Source organism: Carassius carassius, chromosome 1 (assembly GCF_963082965.1).
Source record: "Carassius carassius chromosome 1, fCarCar2.1, whole genome shotgun sequence".
In the NCBI taxonomy this organism is placed as follows: Eukaryota; Metazoa; Chordata; class Actinopteri; order Cypriniformes; family Cyprinidae; genus Carassius; species Carassius carassius.
Genome location: NC_081755.1, coordinates 21,445,760 through 21,468,747, shown reverse-complemented (window position 1 = coordinate 21,468,747; position 22,988 = coordinate 21,445,760). Strand labels below are relative to the sequence as shown.

Sequence of the window (22,988 nt, the reverse complement as noted above, 5' to 3'; positions counted from 1 at the left end):
CAGATTCATTGTTTAATCCAAACTATTTTATTAAAGTGATTCATTTGCTTAATGCAAACATTTTCCTTTGTGATTCATTTTAAGAAGCTCAAAAGAGTAACAGAGTACTAACAGAGTAAAAATAAGTTAAATAAGTACAAATTAAAATTATACGTTGTCTACAGCAGTTATATTTGGGTAAAACAAGAAATTAAAAACGCAATGCAATAATCCAATAATGATAATGTATGGTTGATGCAATACGGGTGTTTGTTCATTTAAAAATAATTATAATAAAATATATTAACATGATAACAGAAGTGTTAATTACGTTAACAACAATAATATTATGCTGGTAACACTTTAGAATAATGGTCTATTAGTTAATGTTAGTTAACTACTTTAGTTAACATGATCTAAGCAAGAACAGTCCTTCTACAGCACTTATTAGTCTTAGTTGATGTTAATTTCAACATTTACTAATGCATTATTCAAATCAAAAATTGTGCTTGTTAACATTAGTTAATGCACTGTGAATTAGCATGAACTAACAATGAATAACTGTATTTTCATTAACTAACATTAAAAAAGATGAATAAATACAGTAATACATGTATTTTTCATTCTTTGTTCATGTTAATGAATGAATTAACTAACATTAACCATTATGCTAGTTTGCATTTAAATGATGATCTAGTATTATGTTAGTTTAAACTGGAGTCTCTTTAACCACTGATTGGATTGCAATAGAGCTTTCTGAAGAGCTTGTAGAAAAGCCTGAAGCCTCGGGACTCTTTCGCCTCCTTCAGCAAACACTTTCTACATGTATTTCAGTGTCTAGTTCTCCTGCAGTCCTTCGGCGGTGTTACTCTCGGTCACTGACACACTTCACCTCAGTTTGTTGATACGAGTTCAGAGACATATAGAATTATTTAACTTTGTAAACACAAAGTCAACTAATTATTTAGGTCAGAACAATCCATCCTATTATAATAATTTCATATATGTTTTAATTTTTGAGTGTATAATGTAATTTGTGAATATATTGAATGCATCTAATTTATTTTATATAATAACGTGTTTTTTTGTATGTGCATCAGATTATTTCAGCATTATTTAACATAAATCCCCTTTTTTAATTTAAGTTTATTATCCTTTTTCAATGATAAATAAATGATGTAATCACGGAGCCACGCGTGTGACGTCACATCGCCCCACTCGCTCTATGGCTCTCTATTGGTCGTTTCCTATGGTTCTACGGGCGGATTCATCACTGCAGCTCAGACAAACTTGATCGCGAAGCGTCCTCTTCTGCGCGGCTCTGATTGGCTGACAGAGACAAGCCCACTGTAGTCTCGACCATGCTGCTGCCGACTGAGATTTTGTAAACAAAAAAGGGACTGTTTAATCGGCGCATTACATTAATTACATTAAAAACTATATCGAATACTTATATTCTTCTAACATATATTGACTTTCAACGTATTAATTTAACAGGTCAGTATAATTATTAACGCGTTTCAATAGCTGGCAAATACTTTTAAACATTTAGAAACTTGAAACATGTAATACGATAATAAGATATGGGGGAATAAAAAAACCTACAACAAAAATAATAACAATCCAAAACATACTCTGTTTTAAGTATAATAAATTACAGTAAAAGTCAACCTAAAAAATTGACTTAAATTGCAGTTTCTTATCTTTCCAACCTCACTTAACAAGACATTTGAATTGCAGTACCGAGAGCGCGCACGTCAAGTCAAAGAGCATCTGCTAAAAGAGCAAGTTCTGATTGGTCGAGCGGCGTGTCAATCACCCATAGCGCTCTCGGGTTTGCCTGGCTCTGGCTCTTAGCATGCTAATGTGCAGAACAACAAACTCTTAAGTCAACTTTACCTTGTGCGGCAGTATGGAAACGAGGGCGAGCAATTAGTTGACTGAATCAGTATCAAAGTTGAATTTATCGAAAATTAAGCGGACGGATCCTACGAAACGTAGCCAATAAATGTCCGGGCATATTTGCTCTCCCGGCAAGTGCAAGAAGTTCCTAGTTTACATGGAATAACGCTTGTTGTGTGTTGCACCTGAATACTTCTGAAGTCAGCCTGAAAGAGCATTCGAGGACCATGAATCTGTCTTTTGACGACCCGTCACTGGACCCCTTGGACTCCAGTCTGTCTCTCCACGACCCGAGTGAGATCGACACGGCTCTGCTCAATGACATCGATGGTGAGAGAGCGTCTGTTTACAGTCGCAGCGCTGGACACAGGGAACTGTTTGTAGTTTAGGAACGAATAACGTTACATATATAGATGGTGCTGTCAGACGTATACACCTGTTTATAATAACTAATCTTATTATTATTATATATCATACTGAACCACTGTGTCGTGATCTAGGATGCTTGTTTTACTCAGAATCAACTGTATCCCCCGCACTCACACTAACACTGGAAGGCAGTAACGTTAGGTGGGCGTCAGCTACAAAAACAAATCGCAGATGCCTGGGTGCTTTATTTTCACACAATTATTGTTGCTCTGTATGTTAGATCTCATTGAAATGAAAATGAAATGCAAGGTGTCATTAGATGACGGACAGTGTTAATCGTCTGGCTGAAGTTGTTGCATTGAGAGCGGCCCCGCCCCCTCCAATTTGGCTTGGTGACGTCACGCGGGGTTACTCTCGGCCATCCCCTCGCATTCTGACTCACCGACACAGTTCCCTTATAATTTACAATTAAGACCTAAACATTAAACTGACCGGTAAAACGTCAGCAGTTGTGCATATCATACCAAATTGTGTTTTAGAAAATGTTTCGACACTGAAATATCTTTAAAGGGCGAATATGTCTCACTGTGTGTATTTGTTTACTTTTAAATTCTTTGCATTATTATTGTTTTTTTTTATTTTGTATTGATATCAATAATGGTTCAACCGTAAATGTACAGTGAATGTAAGTGAGGTGACCGACAGTAACCCTGTGCTGAAGCGGATTGTGTCCGATAGTAACCTCGCAGCGAGCAGAGGGGGCACTTTCCAGGCCTCTGATTGGCTGAGCGCGATCACCTCATACAAACCATGCTCGTGCACGCTGAAGAAGTCTTGTGTTTTATTGGGTCACATCACATGTATGTATGCAAAACACATTTTGAGCAGTTAAAAAAAAAATCTCTGTGTGTATATATTTACCCTGTTGGGAATTAACTTTCCTTGTTATTTGTAATAAATAAATAAATTAAATACATTTAAATAATAATAATATAACTGTACATGAAAATAATCAGTAAATAACAGCAATAATTAATAATAATAATATAATTATTATTATTATTCATATAACCTAGTAAACTGACTTAACAATTATATTAATGTTATAACTGTACATAATCAGTAAATATCAGCAGTAATTATTAATAATTAAGATACCTACTAGTAGTAATAATAATAATAACAATAAAAGTCAACCAGTTAATCTTTTGGGGAGTTACTTGGGAAATGTAAAACAAAAAAAAAAATGATTTTGACCTGTTTAATTTACCCAATTAAGTTTTATGTAATATACGTAAGTAACATTTATCACATTTAAATTCCAGTTTATGTAATGTGTATTTTTTTTAGTTCTTTATCTCAGATCATAATAATATTATTGTATTATTTAATAAAAAGAATGTGGTTATTATAATAATGCTTTGTTCCAGTAATAATAATAACAATAATAATAACTATAATTAACTGTAACTGTAATGTTACTTTCAAATGGTTGACTTGTCCCTTTAGGGTGTGTCTAGAATAAATTGTCTATTAAAGTGAGGAAAATTAAAATGTCTTTATGCTGGCACAACTAGATGAATGTGATTATGTGATCTTGATTAATGGTCACCCAGTGTTATCATTTATTATCAAACTTTAATTTCCTCAGTGGTTTTGTAACCTGCAGGTTTCTGAGTTTCATAATCTGTAGTTTAAACATTTGATGTGTCATGGTTTCCTCTAATGAATGTATTTCATTCATTGGGCAGAAGGTGATTGTGAGACGAGGATCTTGTCTCTGTCCTTGTGCGAGAGGATTTGCGGTGAATGATGAAACTCTGTAATGGGGCACTCTGCAGTCAGATCAGCGTCTCCAGCCTACAGCTGAATTAAAGCCATGCAGCATGAGCTGTATTGGTTTAGTGCAGATGTGGGATCAGACCCTATGAGTGTGAAAATGAACTTGTGCTCTGTAGATCTCACAGGCTTATTGTGTGCTGTGTGTTATACTGATCATCAACTGTGTTCATATTAAAGTAAAGCATTTCTTGCATATTCAAGGAAGAATGATCATAGTTGTGGCCAAGTGTATTTCAAATTAAAAAGGGCTAATTTAAATAAATGTTTAAATGAATATATGGCACCTTCATAGAATTGGCAAAAACAAAACCCCACAAAAAGATATAATGTCAAGTGCAAATCTTTTAAGTAATTAAGGTTTTTTTTTTTTATGACTGGAAGCTGGTGCAGGGATATAAGAGCCTTATTTTAATAGCCAGTAAGCTTTAGTTTACCTCATAGCCTTGCAAAACCACACTTAACTGTACCAAAAGAAAGCAATGAAGACACTTTTAAAATGGTTGAATTCAAAATACTTCCTTTGCATACAATTCATGGTTGGGAAAATAAAATAAAATGCATTATGTGTTTATTGTGTGCCAAGATGATCCGACATGCTATTATTGTTAGCCAGTCAGGAGATTTTAAGAACATTTATTGGACAAAAATGTGGGCACGATGAGTCATAACTCATAAGTATTTTCGGTCCGTTTTCCTAGAAGTGAGATTTTATTTAATTTTATTCAGAAAGGACATATTAAATTAGTAGGAAAAGTGTTATTATATATATGTATAATGTTACATGAGAATTATATTTTAAATAAATGCTGATGTTTTGAACTTTCTATTTAGCAAATAAATCTCTTTTTATCAGGTGGCATAAACCCATTTGTAAAGTACTATAAAATTCTTTATTTTGTAGTTTCAGAAATTGAATAGGTGGTAGTTTATTGTTCGTATTAGGGTTGGGCGATGTCTACAAATTTGGCATCGGACGATATCTACAGTGAAACATCGAGATGGTCGAGCGGTGGGTGGGGGGGGTGGAGTTAGGGGGTTGCCTGACGCGTGAATCCTTATAAGGGAAAACAAATAACCATTCCTAACACCATGTCTACACAAGATGAGAGCGACGCAACAAAATACTATAGAACCACTGATCTATAATAGAGATTCATTTTTTATAGACAGTCAATAGAACTCAGTATAATCAGTGATGCTGTCTACACTGGATGCGGCGTGGCGTGACGCCACAAATCCCTGACAGTAAACTGTTGCCATGTTCTATTTATGACGCGCTGACACAAATTTCAAAAAGATTTTCAATGGTCACTTTGTCACATCCATTGTAGACAGTCTTTAGCTGATGAGGCATGGTGCCACACGACAGCTGTCGTGTCCGTTGTAGACACGGTGAAGGAGAGATGACTGAGGAAGATGGTGAATGATTTGCAGATCCATAGTATAATGGAGTACGTGCGATCGCGAATCTTGAAAGTGATAGTGAAACTAAAAAGTTATTGTGCATTCAATAAGGGGGTGGGGAGTGGATCATGATGCCGGTGCAACATCATGATGTATATCAGCCATCGGTGATGGATGATGGCATTGTCTATCGGCCCAACCCTAGTTCGTATGTAATTGCATTGAAAGGATTGGATTAATTTGGGTGATAACGTTATCAAATTGTTATGCACCTCCCTTTTATAACAGTGCTGTCAAACACACATCATATCCTTTTTGACAGTACATCTGATTAAATTCATGCATTCCCTGGGAATCAAACCTATGATCGTGGTGTTGCTTTTGAATGATTGAAGGAGTCCATTGGTCACTGTATCCATCTCTGTTTCCATGTTTTAACAGATATGCTCCAGCTTATCAACAACCAGGACATGGAGTTTGGAGGGCTGTTTGATCATGCTTCATTTCCTGCCCCCGTAGCCCCCACGCAGGACCTCTTAGTCCTGCCCCACTCCAGCCCTTCCTCTCCTCCTGCCACCTCTTCTACACCCACCAACACCTCCTCCATCCTCAGCAGCAACCCCCACTTGGATGCCCTGCTCGGACCCCCCATCACCCGCAGCTCTTCCATCCCAGACAAGGTGTTCCACCCTCCCACTTTCCAGCAGTCTCCTTTGGCTCAGGTGACCTCCACCCCCGCAAACCCAACCACACTACAGACCATGCAGCCCAAAGCTCAGCCAGCTCCATCTCCCAGCCTCCACCCTTCGACCCCGCCGACCCTGAGCCAAGCTGCTCCACCTGTGAAGAGTCCTTCCTTCGGTGCTACCCAGCAGGCCCTCTTCAGCTCACCGACACCCCAACCACAGCAGCAGCAGCCTGCAGTCACTTACCCCAAGCAGAACGGTTATACTGGTAAGTTTTATCATGTAAAAAAATAATAAGATCAATAAGTGGGCACTTACATCAACTAAAAACGGAACTTAAACTTTTTTTATGCATTTTAGCCATTTGAAAGCGATACCATAATTGTCTGTGTGTACTCTACAAAAACAGTGAAAACTGTGCTGTCATGTGAATGAAGATTACATGTTCAGTCTGTAGGTATGTGCGCAAATGCATGGCGTACAAAAACATATCATCAATACTGGACTGGGATGGAAAATACAGTGTTTTAAGTTGTTTTCGCAGATTTTTATTTATATTTAGATATTTGATTAAAGTCGATAATTTTTAAAGCCAATATTTTTAATCGAAGGAGATGCATGCTTGTATCTTTAGCCAAGCAGCACGGAAAGCTGCTTCTGGGACACTTCTGAAATGTGTCGTGGTGCAGCTGGTATTAGTCTCGTGTAGCCAGACCTTCAGACTGGCTGCTGAAGGTCTTGAATTCATGGAAGCTTTCATTGGCCAAGCCCCGCCCATGAGGCTGTTTGACTGACATGTCGAAACAACCAATCACAGTTAGTTTCTTTTATCGTCACGTTTCTGGTGTGGTAATGTCACCACAATAACAGACAGGGGTGTAAAATTCTCAGACATATTTTAAAGTTTCTATGCCGCGAACTTCAAATATTTCACATACTTTTGAAAATCCAACATTTAGTTGATCCTGATAAGCGCTTGTCATCACAGTTGTAAACACGACAGCTTTCTTTTTTCATGAGGGGGTTTGGCGCCTTTGTTTCCAGGCAGAACGTTAAAGACACACACGTCTCGCGGAAATCCTGTAGAATTCAACCAATCCAATGATGACTTTGACACTCCTGAAGTGTTTCCACTTTTGTGTCCAGTTTGCATCAGACGTTTAGCCAACAGTCCGTGGGCGTGGCCTCTGAGGCTGAGACTAAGCTGATATAAAAACAAGCATTGACAAGAGTGGTAATGATAGTGTGACTTTAGGTATGCCAGGTGATCTGTAAATGCGGGGGAAAAAATCCATTACAGTTTTGCAAAATATTCCTTTTTCAGATTGCCTGAAAACCTCATGTGTACATAATTTTTTTTTTTAAATTGAGGTGTTTCCATTGGCCGTATTTTCAATTCGCAATTTCGATTGGCCCAATTTGAAGGGTAATGGAGATGCAGCTAGCATCGTCTGTACACAAAGCTTTTCAAAATTACAAAGGATAAACATTGTAAGTTTAAATCATGGTAACATCAAAATAATTTAATACATTTCAGTTCATTGTTTAAGTTATAAGAGACTAAACATCCAAATTTGGCAGATAGACAACATCTTTAAAAAGGAATAGAAAATTTGATTTAAGGCAGTAACTGATTTTAAGTTTTTAAGAGAATAAGGTAACGTTTTTGTGCAGTATTTTTTTGACATTGTTTTTAAAATATATGGCCAAATACAGCACTTTGAAGAGACAAATTTCTCATTTGTGTGCAAGACCTACCAGTGAAAATAAAACCGCAAGAAGGAACTTTCAGAAACATGCCATGTTATACTTATCTTAGCAAAAATGTGTCAGTTACATCTATTAGCACTACGTCTCAAAGGGTGTAAATTACAGCTACCTGAGAAGCTAATTTTTCAAAAATGGTCTTTAACAAGTAACTACTATATAACTAAAGCATTTGGTACAGTGTGGGTTAAGTGACTCCCTCTAATGTTTTACATGTTTCTTATACAAGTAGGAAAGCTGAATAGCCTCCCAATAAAGTGGGTATTAAATGGCCAACTAAACTTTTTCTTCTTAATACTTTTTTACACATTTGATTAAATTATCACCTTAATTTTGATTCATTGGCCTTTTTAACTGCCAGGTGTTGATGTGACTTCCACAGTTACTGTCAGGCAGTAGAAACACTTGCTTACAAAAACTAAACATTCAATATTGAACATTAGCACCAAATAAAAAGTCAAATTAAAGTGCATTTTCTAAGAAGTGTGGAAATGTTCTCTTGCTTTCTTATACTTGATGATAATAAGTTATACTTGATAACAATGTGTAAGAACATTTATTGGCTCAGCAGTAGTGGTTAAATCAGCTGAGCTAAGTATTTGTTCTGGTGTTGTTATATTATCACAGTCATTTTTAAATCAGTGCAGTGCTTATTTATTTAATTGAACGGTTGAATCAGATGTGTGATTTTATGAAAGTATGTGTTTGTGTCCCATGAAAACATTTTATAGTAACTAGATCAAAAGTTGTCATCAATCTTACTCTTACAGACTCAGCTTTTAAAAAAAAAAAAATTATTAAAGATTTAAGTGTTCTTTTCTTTAATGATTATACATGTTGTTCATGAGTAATGCACGGTATGAACATTGTTTCTGACTACCAATATTACTAAGACTATAAATTGAATCACCTTTGATCAGTCATATGTACAATTGCCGAGAAAGCTCAAGGCACTGCAAATAGAAAAAATACATGCAAATTAAGAAAACAACTTCTTCAATTGGACAACACACGAGCTGCACATGCTCACAACACAACAAAAGAAACGCGCTGCAAATAAAAATCTTTATTTGGTTGTGTTGTGTGCATCACCTGCTGTCAAACTGATGAAGTTTTCTTGATTTGCTGGTGCTTTTTCCCATTTGCATGTGTTTTCTGAAGTGACAGCGCGTTGAGCTCTCTCGGCCACCGTACATATGTCAGAAAAGGCTATTTGAGTTCAAAGTGCAGACGGTCAAGTCACAGTTGTCAGTCCTAGAAACCTAGTGAACTTTCACCGTACAGTGTGTTCATGTGTAAAGCTGCCCAGCCCATATTCTTTCTTTGCATATGCTTTTATAATGTCCTTTCAATCTGCTTATCGTTTTTAAACCTTAGGGTAATGTCACCACCAGGCTTAAGAGAGAATACAACATCACACTAGTGTAGATCAAAGTTCAGTCAGGGTGAATTGAGTTCTGAATTTCTGTCGTTACAAATTACCCTGATTTGGCGAAATTTAGCTTTACATCACCAGTGGATCCTCTGCAGTGAATGGGTGCCGTCAAAATGAGAGTCCAATCAACTGCGTGTGTTCACATATCAATAGATTTCAAACAATAATATTTTTTCCTCCAGGGTGGAACAAAAAGTGGTTAAGGTTTCTGCCTGAATGCTATTTGTTGTTTTAGTGCAACTTCTTTCCTTTCTTTCCTCTCATGATCTAATTGGTTCTTGCAGCTGTCACCCAGCAGAGCTCCCCTCAGCCAATCTCGAGTCTCTCCACATCTCCACAGATTGTTCAGCCAATGGCCATCCAAGCCCAGGTGCAGGGCCTCTCGGCTTCGCCAATCCTGACCACCTTGTCCAGCCCTCCAACACAGACCATCTCCCCCCAGCTTCAGCAGGTTCCTGTAAGTGCTTTTATTTGCTTGCTGATGCCCACATGCACAATAACTTACATTTACTGTCTTAATTCTGTGCACTAAGCATTCTTCATGTGTTCTGCAGGTTTTGTTGCAGCCGCAGTTCATTAAGGCAGACTCTCTCTTACTCACAACTCTAAAGCCTGATGCATGCATGGTAACAACAGTCGCGTCACCCTGCATCACATCGCTGGCTACATCCACGGCACCAGTCCACAACACCTCACTGCAGGTACACAAACACAGTCCTAAGTGAAAGTTAAAACTCACAGATTTGCTTCAGTTTGTTGTTTTGTTCTTGGTGTGAACTGACCTTTATTCGTATTAGTAGTGCTATACATCCATGTTCAAGAAACCGCTATTTTAAATATTTCTCACTTTTTTTTCCCCTGATGTGTTTCTGAAGACCATGGTTTTTATTTTGTGGATCTGTGCATCTCTTGTCTCAGGCACTGATGAGTGGAGGCACCATCCTGACCACCGTTCCACTGGTGGTGGACACGGAGAAGCTGCCCATCAATCGCATCGCCATAAGCGGGAAACCAGGCGGCCAGCCGCACAAGGGCGAGAAACGCACAGCCCATAACGCCATTGAAAAACGCTACCGCTCTTCCATCAATGACAAGATCATTGAGCTCAAAGACCTGGTGGCTGGGACAGAAGCTAAGGTGAAGCCAAAACCCAATTACATAACTGGTCATAGTTGGTTTCCTCATCTTAGTCACCCTTGAAGTTCATTTGAAAACTTTAACCAAATGAGTTTAACTAGATGAGCTAACCTAGATTAGTTGATTTTCTAGCTCTGATTTTTACCTGGAAGATGCCTTTAACATCATTACAAGATGAATTTTTTGTCTTATACAGCTCAATAAGTCGGCCATATTGAAGAAAGCCATTGACTTCATTCGCTACCTTCAGCAGTCCAACCAAAAACTAAAGCAGGAGAACATTGCACTCAAAATGTCCATTCAGAAGAACAGTAAGTTCTGTTTAAATGTATATTAAATGCAATATGATTTAATATGTTGAGTGCCTTTGTGACCCTCTTAAGTAGGACTTAAGGCACATTTTTATATGTAGCCTGATTCATAATTACTTCTGTTGTCTTTGATTATATGGTTAAAGTACTGAATGTACTAACAAACGTCATTCTATAGAAACAGCATGCATATCATATATTTAAATTCGTAATTACACATTTGTAAAGATGACATTTCAGTTTAGAACATTTAAAATATATATCTTAACTTTAAATGTATTATCAAAAAACACACAAATCAACATTAAAGCATGGCAAAAGTTTATTAAAGCATGATGTATAATGTACTTTAAGTAAAACCTCTAATTTGTAATTATTACAAAGTGTACTTTTAAGTGTAAAGAATTATAGTCATGCAAGTAACTCTTTAAGAACACCTATAAGGCCTTTTATTCTAGTAATATATTATCTGAAAGTACACTTTTCTAAAATATTTGAAGTATCAAAAGTGCACATTCCGTACAATTAAGCTCATGGGGAGCATGGTTGTTTTTGCATCGACTTGTGGCTTCTCCTCCTCAGAGTCTCTGAAGGACCTTGTGATCATGGAGGTGGATGTGAAACCAGAAATCCCCACCCCTCCAGCATCAGATGTCGGCTCGCCTCAATCCAGAGGCCCCTTCTCGCACCACGGCAGTGACTCAGAGCCAGATAGCCCGATGGAAGAAGACAACAAGGTAGCAGAAACTCAGATCTTCCAGAGCTCCTATCATGGCTTTAATGAATTGGCTTCGGTCATGAAGTAATTGGATGTGATAGTGTGCGGTGGATAATTCGATTTCCTGAGGTCAAGAACTTGGAAGAATAACCATGTAATGATCTAACGCCAATTTCTGTGTCCTGTTCTCTCTATTAGCATGTGGTTGAGAGGGCTGGAGGAATGCTGGACCGCTCTCGCATGGCTCTGTGCGCCTTCACCCTGCTCTTCCTGTCCTTTAACCCATTGGCGTCTCTGCTGTGTGGCGGCTGGAGCAGCTCTGGGACAACTGTCTCTGGACACACAGGAAGGAGTATGCTGGCAGTGCAGAATGCAGGTGCTGATACTCCCAATATGTTCAGAGTAGCGTCCCATCCCTATCTGAATGCTAACAATGCCATCTTGTTTTGATACATGTAGCCGAGTCTTGGGGTTGGATGGATTGGATGTTGCCCACTCTTCTGGTGTGGCTGTTGAACGGTGTTCTGGTTGCTGGAGTTTTGATCCGTCTGCTCGTGTATGGAGAACCTGTGACCAGACCCCACTCCGAATCATCTGTCCTCTTCTGGAGACACCGCAAACAGGCCGATCTGGATCTAGCCAGGGTATAAAATGCAATCTTGCACTCATCTGTTATTGGCATGGAGGTCAGAGTCCACCAGACTTTCTTTGATGTCAGTTTGTCTAATGGTTTTCTGCAGGGTGACTTTGCTCAGGCTTCTCAGAACCTCTGGACGTGTCTCAAAGCTCTTGCTCGACCTCTGCCCACGTCTCAGCTGGACCTGACCTGTGCGGTGCTGTGGTCCGCCCTGCGTCTGTGTCTGCAGAGACTGTGGGTGGGCCGCTGGCTAGCCAGCCGTGCCGGAGCCCTCCGTTCCAACCGCCCCCTACAGGAAGATGCTCGTAAGAGCTGCCGTGATGCCGCCTTGGTCTACCACCGTCTACACCAACTCCACATGACCGGTAAGTCACTGTAGCTTATAGAGGAATCAGGTAACCCTGTGAAGAGCAACTGTCAGGACCAATTTATCACCTTATCTCCAACATTTGAATTTAATTGTTTTATTATTGTTTTTACATGTTAAGTGTAAAAGCGCAAGGTTGTGGGAATTATGAATATATGCATATATCCAAACAAACGTATGACGGCCAACAGGTTTGAAAGAAAACATTGTGGTACAGCGCAAGGTTGTGGGAATCGAACCCACAACCTTGCGCTGCTAAAGCAGTGCTCTACCACTTGAGCCACAGGAACACTAGGTCGCCCTTTAGTTCACCATAGTATAATGAATTATGAATATATGCATATATCCAAACAAATGTATGACGGTCAACATGTTTTAAAGAAAACATTGTGGTTTTGTAGAGCTAATCATCGCAAATAATCATTTAGCAATTATAAAGCAGTTATTTTGGGTACAATGAATCTATATTGCCCTTTTTACAGAAGAATACGGAGGCCCGGACATAATATATGGAGAGAGAAAATAAAAGATATTGTGGCCACAAATTAAGAAATTATTATCGCTAGTTTTTAATTTGTTCCCTACTTTAAGTTAAATTATGGTCACACTGTACTACGATGTTTCCTTGTTTTAATGTAGTTAATTTATGGCCACGACTGAACTAAAACAAGAATAAATGATTAAATATTGAGAATTAAAGTGTAGCCACTCAAAATGAGGAAATAAAAGTTTGGTAAACAAAAAAGAAAAGGTATTTCTCACTTTGCTATTAATATTTTTTAATTAGTTTTACTCATTTTTAGTATTTTTAAAATACATGTTTCTAATTTTGTTTTTTTGTACATCATGTTAAACCTAATTTAAATGCAAAATTATCCCTTCAGCTTGAATTTTTTATTTTTTATTTTTTTTTAATTTCTGATAATATTTATTTGAAGCAACAAAAATGTTTAATTTGTATTTTTTTCTTTTCTTCTGGTTTTAGTTTCAGCTAATTATAATAACCCTGCAACTGAAGCTCAAATTGGACCCCAAAATTCAGCTTATTCATATGATCGCATCTCTGTGCTGCTCCTGAATTACTTATGGTCTGTCATTTGTTATTTGTCAGAGACCGCTTTAGAACATTAAGTTCTTCTACAGGAAACCGTGACACACCTTAACCAGACATAATACATGATAAATCTTCTCGCCATTTATCGTATTTGCTTATGATGTGTGTGCAGGCAAGCTCGGAGGAAGCCATCTCTCTGCGATCCACATGGCACTGAGCGCTCTCAACCTGGCCGAGTGTGCAGGAGACTGTCTCCCTGTTGCCACACTGGCAGAAATCTATGTGTCTGCAGCCTTACGGGTTAAAACCAGCCTTCCCCGCCTGCTTCACTTCACTACTGTTAGTACACACACGTGCACACTCATAACCCTGATCCAAATCCTAGCGAGCTGCTCTGCTGTCTACTGCATGCAAATATTGACTAAGATCAAACCACAATACTTTTAAGTATATGTACATTTTTGCAGGTGTGCTTAGGTATGTGCACAGTGCATGTGAAATAATTTTCTCTTAAGCATAGTGTGCGCTAGGTGTAGGCAGTATACTAGAAGACATGATTAACCAGTAGAAATTTCTCAACTGGCAGAGATTTTGGACTATCTTCTCTATCACAGTTACATGCTGACGTGACGTAGATGTGCTACGTGGGCACAAAAACATATAGTTTGCACATGTTTTTTAACATTGCAGTTTAAAAACAAGTGATTTTAAGCCGATGAATCTGCAGCAAAATAGAGCTCATTTTGGTATGTACACACAGTCTGAGAGACCGTTTCTGAGCGCTGTCAGAGAGGTGAAGTTGATGCTCATAGAGTGCGGGAGGTATTGAACAGTATTTTGGAGTTGTTTTTGCCTCTTTATAGGCTTAAACAGTTAAATAAACACACTTGTAAGCCTATGTCAAAATGCCTTTGCAAGTATCCTTGTAAGCACTGTAAATTAGGTCTTAAGTGAAAGCAACCAGCTGAGAAAAAACAAACAAACAAAAAACATAGTGTAACAGTATATTGCATCCGGGCAGCTTTTAAAGTGACAGCAGTCTAATATTCCTACTGTCTGTCATTCATGTTAATCAAAAAACAAAAGAAAGAAAATCTTGCATTGCTTTTGACTAAATCACTTTAATAACTTTAATAAGAAGAAATGTATATTTGATTTACACCGTGAAGAATGTGCAGTGTTTTTATACATTTTTGTCAATCAACATTTCTCTCACCTGGTCTTAGGTTTCTTTTTTTTTACTGAGCTTGTCGTAGTGCATTCTAGAATTAGATTTTGTGCCAAGAATACATGCAGTGCCACTGTAGACTTCAGCCAAAATGAGATCTTAGAAGTGCACTTCTACTTTTTTGACTTGGTGACATTAGTGCGCATGTCACACTTAAAATGCTGCCTTGGTAGAGAGCTCACTAGGTTCTAGAACAGCAATAGACTCTGTCTTTCATCCAGTACAGTTATTTGAATGGCACTTACTTTCATATTTGTTTGATAGTGTATCCATATTCTGATGCTAAGTTGAGACTTTTATTTTTTCTGTCCTGCAGCGAGTGTTCTTGAGCAGCGCTCGGCAGGCCTGTCTGTCTCCTAGTGGCAGCGTCCCTCCTGCCATGCAGTGGTTGTGTCACCCGCTGGGTCATCGTTTCTTTGTGGACGAGGACTGGTCCATTCGCAGCACCCCTAAAGAGAGTATCTACAGCCAGGCGGGAAACTCAGGTCGGCGCCATACAGACAAAATCAGACTGAAGGGATCGTGTGTTTATTAATGTGCTCCTGATAACAATTCCCCGGGCTCACCCTTGTGTGTTTTTGCATTCGTCTGTAGTTGACCCGCTGGCTCAGGTGACCCAGGCCTTCCGCGAGCATCTGTTAGAAAAGGCCCTGTACTGTGTGGCACAGCCGCGAGGCGACAAGAACCTCACTGATGGAGATGGGTGGGTGATCATTCTCAATGCTAGTTTACACAATATCATCCACGCTACTGTAGGAAATAGAGCTGCACTGCTTCAGAAACCTGACACTTTATTTAACATTCAGTGCCCCGTTTACTTTACTTCTGAATCGGTCAGTTGGGAAGCTGATTTGTGTTGCGTGTGTTTTTTTTTGACAGTGAATACTCCGACTCTCTGGAATATCTGCAGTTGCTTACCAGCGCTTCAGACGCAGCAGGAGCCACGACACAGTCCTTCGCCATTGGATCCAACATGGCCACCGTAACAGGTCAGTCCTCAATGATCTTCTGCCTTCCCCCCTGGATCATCTTAGCGATATCAGAGAATACCATTTCAGACGAGTCACTGCTGGGCTCTGTTTGTACAGCTCAGATGAGTTTGTGTTGTAGCTTTCTGTTCAGCTCAGCGCTGTTCACATCACACTGCGTTCATATCAGCCAGTTTTCATTCAAGCGGATGTTAGTCGGGTGAATGAAGGACCGTTTGTGAGTGTGTGTGATCACCAGTGTGTCCCTGACCTCCAGGATGTGACCCTCACTCCAAATGGTGGTCGTCGGTTGTCGTTGTGATCATTAATTGGCTCCAGGGAGATGACGTGGCGGCAGAGAGATTGTACCCGGCAGTGGAGCACTTGCCACGCAGCCTTCAGACCGCTGAGTGAGTGACATGTGACAGTCAAAAATAGTAGTATTACTATTTTATAAAAGGTTTTATTATTATCATTATTAGTATGGTGGTGGTCTCGCCAGGAAAAGCTGTGTTGAATTCATCCCCTAATGCCACTCTCAGACTATATTTACTTAAAAAAAATATCATTAGCACAAGTAAACAAAGAAGAAATTGGTTGTAAAGAGACTGCAGAGTTATCAGTTGCTCTCATCAGAGTGTTTTTTCCTGGCGAATCAGTCTTTGTTGATACAGCCGCATTTATCTTTCCACTCGCCGTCCGGGAATAACGCTTCGTTTGATGTGCATTTTGTGTGGGTTTATTGCTTTCAGCTCTGTCTGTGCTAAGCGCATCCTGTTTGTGTTGCAGGAGCCCACTGCCCAAAGCCTGTCTGAACACTTTCAAAGCGGTGCGCTCCCTGCTGGCCAAACCGGAGAATTACCAGCTCAGCCTCAGCTACTGCGAGAAAGCCAGCGGTCTGTTCAGAGAGAGCCTCAACCTCGGCCCACACTGCAGCACCAACACGCTAGACAAGGTAGATGCGCACATGGACTGTGTTATGGGGAGCTGTTAGTTTGCGCTGTGTGTTTTTTCTTGGACAGCGCTGTAGTGCATTGTAGTTGCATTGCATGTTCCTCAACTGTGCAATGTTCCTGCAGTGCAATACAGAGCTGGACCGCAGTGACTCCTGAACACACTGTTTGGCAGAGCCTGATTTTCATGATATTAAACGGATGTCAACACATCATTTGTATGACGACACATTAATCAGAGCATGTTGTTTTTTGCTGGTATCTGTGCTTTTGTTTTGAGGTTGTCTGATTTGTTTGCATCTGTCTGTGTGTGCTGTAGCTGGTGCAGTTGCTGCTGTGTGATCTGTTGTTGGTGACGCGCACTAATGTGTGGCGGGAGCAGCAGGTGGCGTCTCAGCAGAGCTCCCCGGCGGCCGCCTCGCCTGCAGAGCTGCAGGGATTCCAGCAGGACCTCAGCTCGCTCCGCAAACTCACCCAGAGCTTCAGACCGGCCATGCGCAGGGTGAGAGGCCAGAGTCCACGCTGCAAACATGACACGCTCATATTTATGTCTAAGGTTCACTGAACTAGAGAATTATCTATTTGAGCAAACTATTGCACACAACTTGTCCTGGGTCAGGCAGTGTGATCAAAATCTTATGTAAGCATCAAACAGTATATACCCATAATGCCACCCACTCACATTATTGTCCATTGGTTTGCGATTTTATTTTTTTTAACTGCATTTGTTTGTAAATAACACTACATGCACACAAACTCTGCAAAGGTTCATATTTTTTTTGATGTTTGTTCTTGTTTAAAGTGGATTACGAAAAAGGTTGCATGCTAATCTTGTTTTATAAAGAAGATTGAATATGTTTGGCATCAAAAGCAGGTTATTTTCTTGGTTTAACAGCCATGCTTCAGGCAGGGTTATTTCGTGTGGGTTCAAGTGTTTGCCTGTTTAACAAGGTCACTCTGTTTTTGTCTCTTCAGTTGTTCCTGCATGAAGCCACAGCTCGGCTGATGGCGGGAGCCAGTCCAACACGCACACACCAGCTCTTGGATCGCAGTCTGCGCCGCCGCGCCACGCCTGGAAGCAGAACAGGTGAACATGCAGAGCATTTCCAAGCATTTTTGATTTTTTAAATGTCTTTATTTGAATCAAATTGATAACATCTGAGAATTTTGAGCAACGGTGTTTAAATGTTGCATTCAGGTCTAATTTTCCAGTCATGAAATGTGTCATTTTTAGTTAAAATATCAATACAGTTGAAAAGTTAGGGGGTCAATAATATATTTTTTTATAAACAAATACTTTTCTTCAGAAAGGACTCGTTAATTTGATCAGAAGTGACAAGTTATCAGCCAACAGAAGAGTGTCTTGTTGTTGTTAGTGTGCTCCCTACTTACATTTACTCTTTATATGTTTGTGTGTGATGCACAGATGAGTGTGAGATGCATCCAGGCCAGCGGGAGCAGGCAGAGGCCGTGTTGCTGGCGTGCCGCTACCTGCCCCCTTACTTCCTGTCCGCTCCGGGCCAGAGGGTGGGCATGCTGGTGGACGCCGCCCGGACGCTGGAGAAACTAGGCGACAAACGCACCCTTCACGACTGCCAACAGATGATCATCAAACTAGGCAGCGGAACGACGGTCACTTCCACCTAGCCGACCACACACACTAAAGAGCACTTTTACAAACATCCCCCAAGGTCTCTCAGTCCAGAATCAGCACCCCTCAGTCAGTATCATCAAACAATGCCAAGACTGTTTCGACCCCCCCGACCCCCCAAAAAAATCATAACAGCCTATTCAAAACCAATGATGAGATGCAGAGGCAATAATGGGACCCTTATCCAAATACAGTGTTTTCTCAACCTTTTTGATATTTATCTGCCCTAAAAGAAACTGAAGAGTTTTTTTTCTTCTTCTTCTTTGAAATGGCTTTGTGAAACGATGCACTGTAAGTACTGACTTTGGCCACTAGATGGTGATTTGGTGGGGTGAACTGGACGCTGGGCCGTGGTTGAGTTGGACACATATTGTAGAGCTTTGCTTTACTATTAGCACCTTTTGAGAGAAATGAACATTGCGATGCCAACCTTGAGTTGAATAAAGTAGTTCCTACTTACAGCATGTTATCGCCTGGGATGAATTCTACATATTGATTTAATTGAGGCTTTATAAAAGTTATTTATATATATATTTTAAATAAGTGTATTTATGATTTGTCTGACGCTGTAGGTGAGCAGTATTTGAAGAGGGACTGATGGTACATTTTTGTCGTGCCGGTGCTGCAGTTGAACCATATGTAGAAGTCAGCAGAACAGAAAACGGTTTCTACCAACAGTCACAGTGTGATGTTCACTGGATTTGTGTCCATTTGCACTATTTAGTGAGTGGGCTGCTCGGTCTACTACAGACAAAAAAAAAAGCCCACTGGTTGCAATTAAATCCACTGTTTAGTTTGTATTTTCAAACCAGTCTTCCACTGGAGTAAATCCAAATGATTTCATCTGCGTCGAAGTATTGACTAAAGCAAAGACATCAGCGTTAACATCTTTATCCAAAGATAAGCTTTGATAGCTGTATGAGGATCTGCTTGCAGCTATTTATATTTCATCTCTGGTCACAGTTATATATGAACTCTGATTACTAGACACGTTTTCTATTCGCTGTAACCGTGACATTGACATTCATTACTTGTACGCTTCTGTAGTGCTTGTGATCAAGTCTCAAAGAAGAAATGTTCAAACTTGCAGGCGCACACATAGCATATCCTGTTGTCTTCTGTTTGATTTATTCTTAAGGATGTAAATAAAAGTCTTTTGTAATGAAATATTTCATTGTGTTGTCTGCATTTTTATTAATCTAATTGTGTGCTTTTCCTGGACGAGTTGGAGTGAACTACTGCACTAATAGAGTCTCTTGAACGCATAAACAAGAGATCAACGGTTAAGTAATGATATTTGTTACAGTTTGTTTCTTACCATACAATATCATATACCCGCAGAACACTTGGAATATATGACATTTGTCACATGTGAGATACTTTGGAGTCATTTTTAAAATCTCCATGCACTTTCATTATGTGGACGAGCACGCATTAGACATTTTTAAAAATCTATTTTCTTGGTCTGATAAAGAAAAAGGGGCATATGGCAATAGAACAAAACAAGGGTGAGTAAACGATGACAATATTGGTTTTTGGCTGAACTAACCCTTTAAAATATATTCAAACAGAAAAGTTATTTGAATTGTTCTAAAATTTCACATGTTTTTGATCAGATAAATGAAGTTTTGATGAACATGACACAGCAAATGTTCGTTTTTGGTTCCTGTTTGGTTAATCTTATTTTTGGGAACCAAATTAGGGGAATGTTCTTTTAAGGTTGTAATGTTTTCTTCTAACCATAAATTAGCGTTGATAGAACGTTGCATGGTGGTTGTTATTAAAATATACAAAATAATAACTTCTAGAATGTTCTCTAATGGGTATAATGACGTTATACAAACCAAACACTAATATTCAATTTCTGTTAGGAAAACCTTTCTGGCTAATCAAAAAGAAACATTCATTTATAAGAAATATTCATTTTTATAGGCCTGTTAAAAAAAGGCATAATTTCCAGAAATCTAAATAGGAAGTCATGTGTGCTGGTAGTGAGATGTTCAGATGTGCTGAAGATTTGTGCAAAACTCTTTATCCTGAAACAGAATGGTTTTGCTTTTACCGTGCTAAACCAGCAGAAGCGCCCAGCAGAGTAAATAAAGGTGTTAAGAAAGCAAGCAGGCATAGATCTGTTTCTGCATGCCTCCAGATGTAATTTCCGACCACAAACTGTGAGACAGAGACATCTTTAAGGATAAAAGCACTGAATTACTTGTGCTGAGTGCCAACAAAGATGCACAAAAAGAAAACAAAACGTGATTTTGATCTCAATTCCAAAGACAGCTGTTCATGTGCACACATCCATTATATTTCATGGCAGCGTTACATAGAAAAACATCTCAGAAACATCGCAGTATGAGCTGTGGACAAATACAATTCCAAAAAAAGTCCTTTTGATTCAATGTTTTAATAACTTTTGTAAGCAATAACAGATTTGTTTTATAGAAAATAAACATCTCTAAGAAATACTATACACAATTATAATAGTACATCACATCTTACATTTAAACAGCATCAAATACTTATATACAACAATTACTTAGAATCAGGAATCAAATAATTACATGATGGTTCTTTTATCTCTTACCTGTTATACTGCAGTGAAGTAAAGGTTATAGTATGTTAGTCACATATATATCTGATTAAATGACTATGCATTTTCAGTTTTTACGTTGTCTTCTGCATCATTTCAGAAATGTAAAATCATTTTACATTGCTGTGGCTTTCGTGAGCTCATAGTTCAACCAAAAATGAAAATGTTGACATTATTTACTCATTCTGCTGTCGTTTTAAACTCATATGACTGACTTTGTGCATTTGAGTTATTTAGAAGAATGTCCAAGCTGCCCTTTTCCAAAAAAAAAATATATATATAAAAAAAAAGTCAGTGGGGAGTGACTTCCAAAATGACAAAAATGCACCATAAATACTTTATAATCGTGAGATATACAGACAGAAATTTAAATAATAGTCTGACATTTCACGTTTGTGTTTGTTTCACAGAAGAAGCACAGGTTTGACATGGCATGAGGGTGAGTAAATGATGACAGAATTTTCATTTTTGGGTGAACTATCCCTAAATGCTGAGCAGCTGATACACATAACATGAACGCAAGATATTTTAGTCATCCGGATGCACAGTTGGACATCTCAGTGGTGCTGTTTTGTCTTCAAATGCACATGAAAATAAGCCTACATCTTGGAGTAGCAATATATTATAATAATGCATTTATATGTTATTTTTATCATGATAGAATATTTAGACCTGTAAAGCACACCATGTACAATTTCATTTTTTTTTCTTTGTAACATGTAAATGTCCATTGAAATACATCCAGTGAGTGCATGTTGCATGACATCTTGAAATTTCAATTGCCCTTCCACAGCGGAAATGCATCTGTGCCAGCCAGTGCTCGGGGCAGCAGGCCAAATCTGCCACCAGGTGTCCCCGACTGATAACATCCGCTCCTGAACACAGAATAAAAATGGAAGAATGGCACATTCGGATTCATAACAAAAGCGTCTTTCCCTTTTTCTGCGTTTAGTCATGAAAGTTGGTTGTGTTTGGACCGGGCCGGATGGATTCAGACATGATCTGATCTTGGGTCGGTATTGCTACAGTGTCTTTGTGCTTCGACTGAAGCTCCAGTTGTTCTCAGTGTTTTGGGTGTCCACGGCACCATGCAGCACTCCTTGTTCTACTGCATAGGTGACATTCACCAGTCCTCATGTGCTGGGATATTACATTGACTGAAAAACAAAACCATTTGAAATGTTTAAGAGTGGGGAAATATTCTGGAGCTTTCTGAAATATTGAAGGGTCATAATACATCTTCAAGTCAACCCATACCCCCATAATTTACAGAATTAACCATTTTTAAAGAGGAAAGTCATTTTAGTATCACAACTGAAGTGAATTTTTAATTACTAAGGTTACAATGCGTATTTGTCCCTACACAAATGGAAATGTTGCATACAATACTTTTTTCTTTTCTTGGAAATATTGTTGTAATATATATATATATATATATATTACAGTATATTTCTTTAACTGACAAAAGCCAGTTCCTATGACATCATTCTCCAGACACTCTCCATCATTTTTGAAAAAAAAAAAAAAACAGTCATAGCAATGGGTTAATGAATTTGTAGCATTGGTTGATTTGTCTCACTTTAAAACATATAATAATACAATTGCATATTTAATACAATTACATTATACATTTTTAAATAACATATTTAATACAATTACAGAAACATCAACATTAGTTTTAAAATAGCAAAATTACTCATGTAAGCTGATGCCTAAATTCTATTCTGTTCATTTTCTTGCCATAAAAATAAAGTGCTGGGATTTGATTATTTATTTGATTATTATTATATATTTTTTTATTTCTTGTTTGTTCATGTAAAAATAATTGTATAAAACAGAATAAAATTACTTTTGAAACAAGATATTAAACAAAAATTTCCAGATAACCGGTATAACAAAAACAAAAATTTGATGCACACAAATTCGCACAATATTTAATTTACACAATATTTAAATCAGTAATAAATACACAAATATTGTAATACAA

At 38.6% G+C, this 22,988-nt stretch overlaps 2 protein-coding genes across 2 annotated transcripts in view; one reads left to right on the top strand and one right to left on the bottom strand.

Moving 5' to 3' along the window:
- Nucleotides 1-1,754: 1,754 nt before the first annotated feature.
- On the top strand, nucleotides 1,755-19,575 carry LOC132141452 (sterol regulatory element-binding protein 1-like). The gene is made up of 19 exons (XM_059550973.1): nucleotides 1,755-2,211; nucleotides 5,938-6,450; nucleotides 9,669-9,841; nucleotides 9,939-10,085; nucleotides 10,303-10,521; nucleotides 10,718-10,832; nucleotides 11,415-11,569; nucleotides 11,749-11,926; nucleotides 12,010-12,194; nucleotides 12,291-12,552; nucleotides 13,781-13,947; nucleotides 15,153-15,321; nucleotides 15,431-15,539; nucleotides 15,716-15,825; nucleotides 16,082-16,214; nucleotides 16,594-16,759; nucleotides 17,077-17,259; nucleotides 17,733-17,844; nucleotides 18,184-19,575. Exons 1-19 carry the CDS (start codon nucleotides 2,109-2,111, stop codon nucleotides 18,402-18,404), a joined length of 3,420 nt encoding a protein of 1,139 aa, XP_059406956.1. The 5' UTR covers nucleotides 1,755-2,108; the 3' UTR covers nucleotides 18,405-19,575.
- Nucleotides 19,576-21,292: 1,717 nt separating this feature from the next.
- The window catches only part of LOC132141446 (retinoic acid-induced protein 1-like), a 48,069-nt gene continuing 46,373 nt past the window's right edge, over nucleotides 21,293-22,988 (bottom strand). The window contains exon 5 of the mRNA XM_059550960.1: nucleotides 21,293-22,158. Coding sequence (XP_059406943.1) covers nucleotides 22,150-22,158 — 9 coding nt within the window. The 3' untranslated portion in view covers nucleotides 21,293-22,149. The remainder of the gene's footprint in view (nucleotides 22,159-22,988) is intronic.

Bases quoted from the DNA above. Each gene is read 5' to 3' on its own strand.
- LOC132141452 (XM_059550973.1), top strand. From the start codon at position 2,109: ATGAATCTGTCTTTTGACGACCCGTCACTGGACCCCTTGGACTCCAGT. The intron at 10,833-11,414 runs GTAAGTTCTGTT...TCTCCTCCTCAG, and splicing joins AATGTCCATTCAGAAGAACA to AGTCTCTGAAGGACCTTGTG. The intron at 16,760-17,076 runs GTAGATGCGCAC...TGTGTGCTGTAG, and splicing joins GCACCAACACGCTAGACAAG to CTGGTGCAGTTGCTGCTGTG.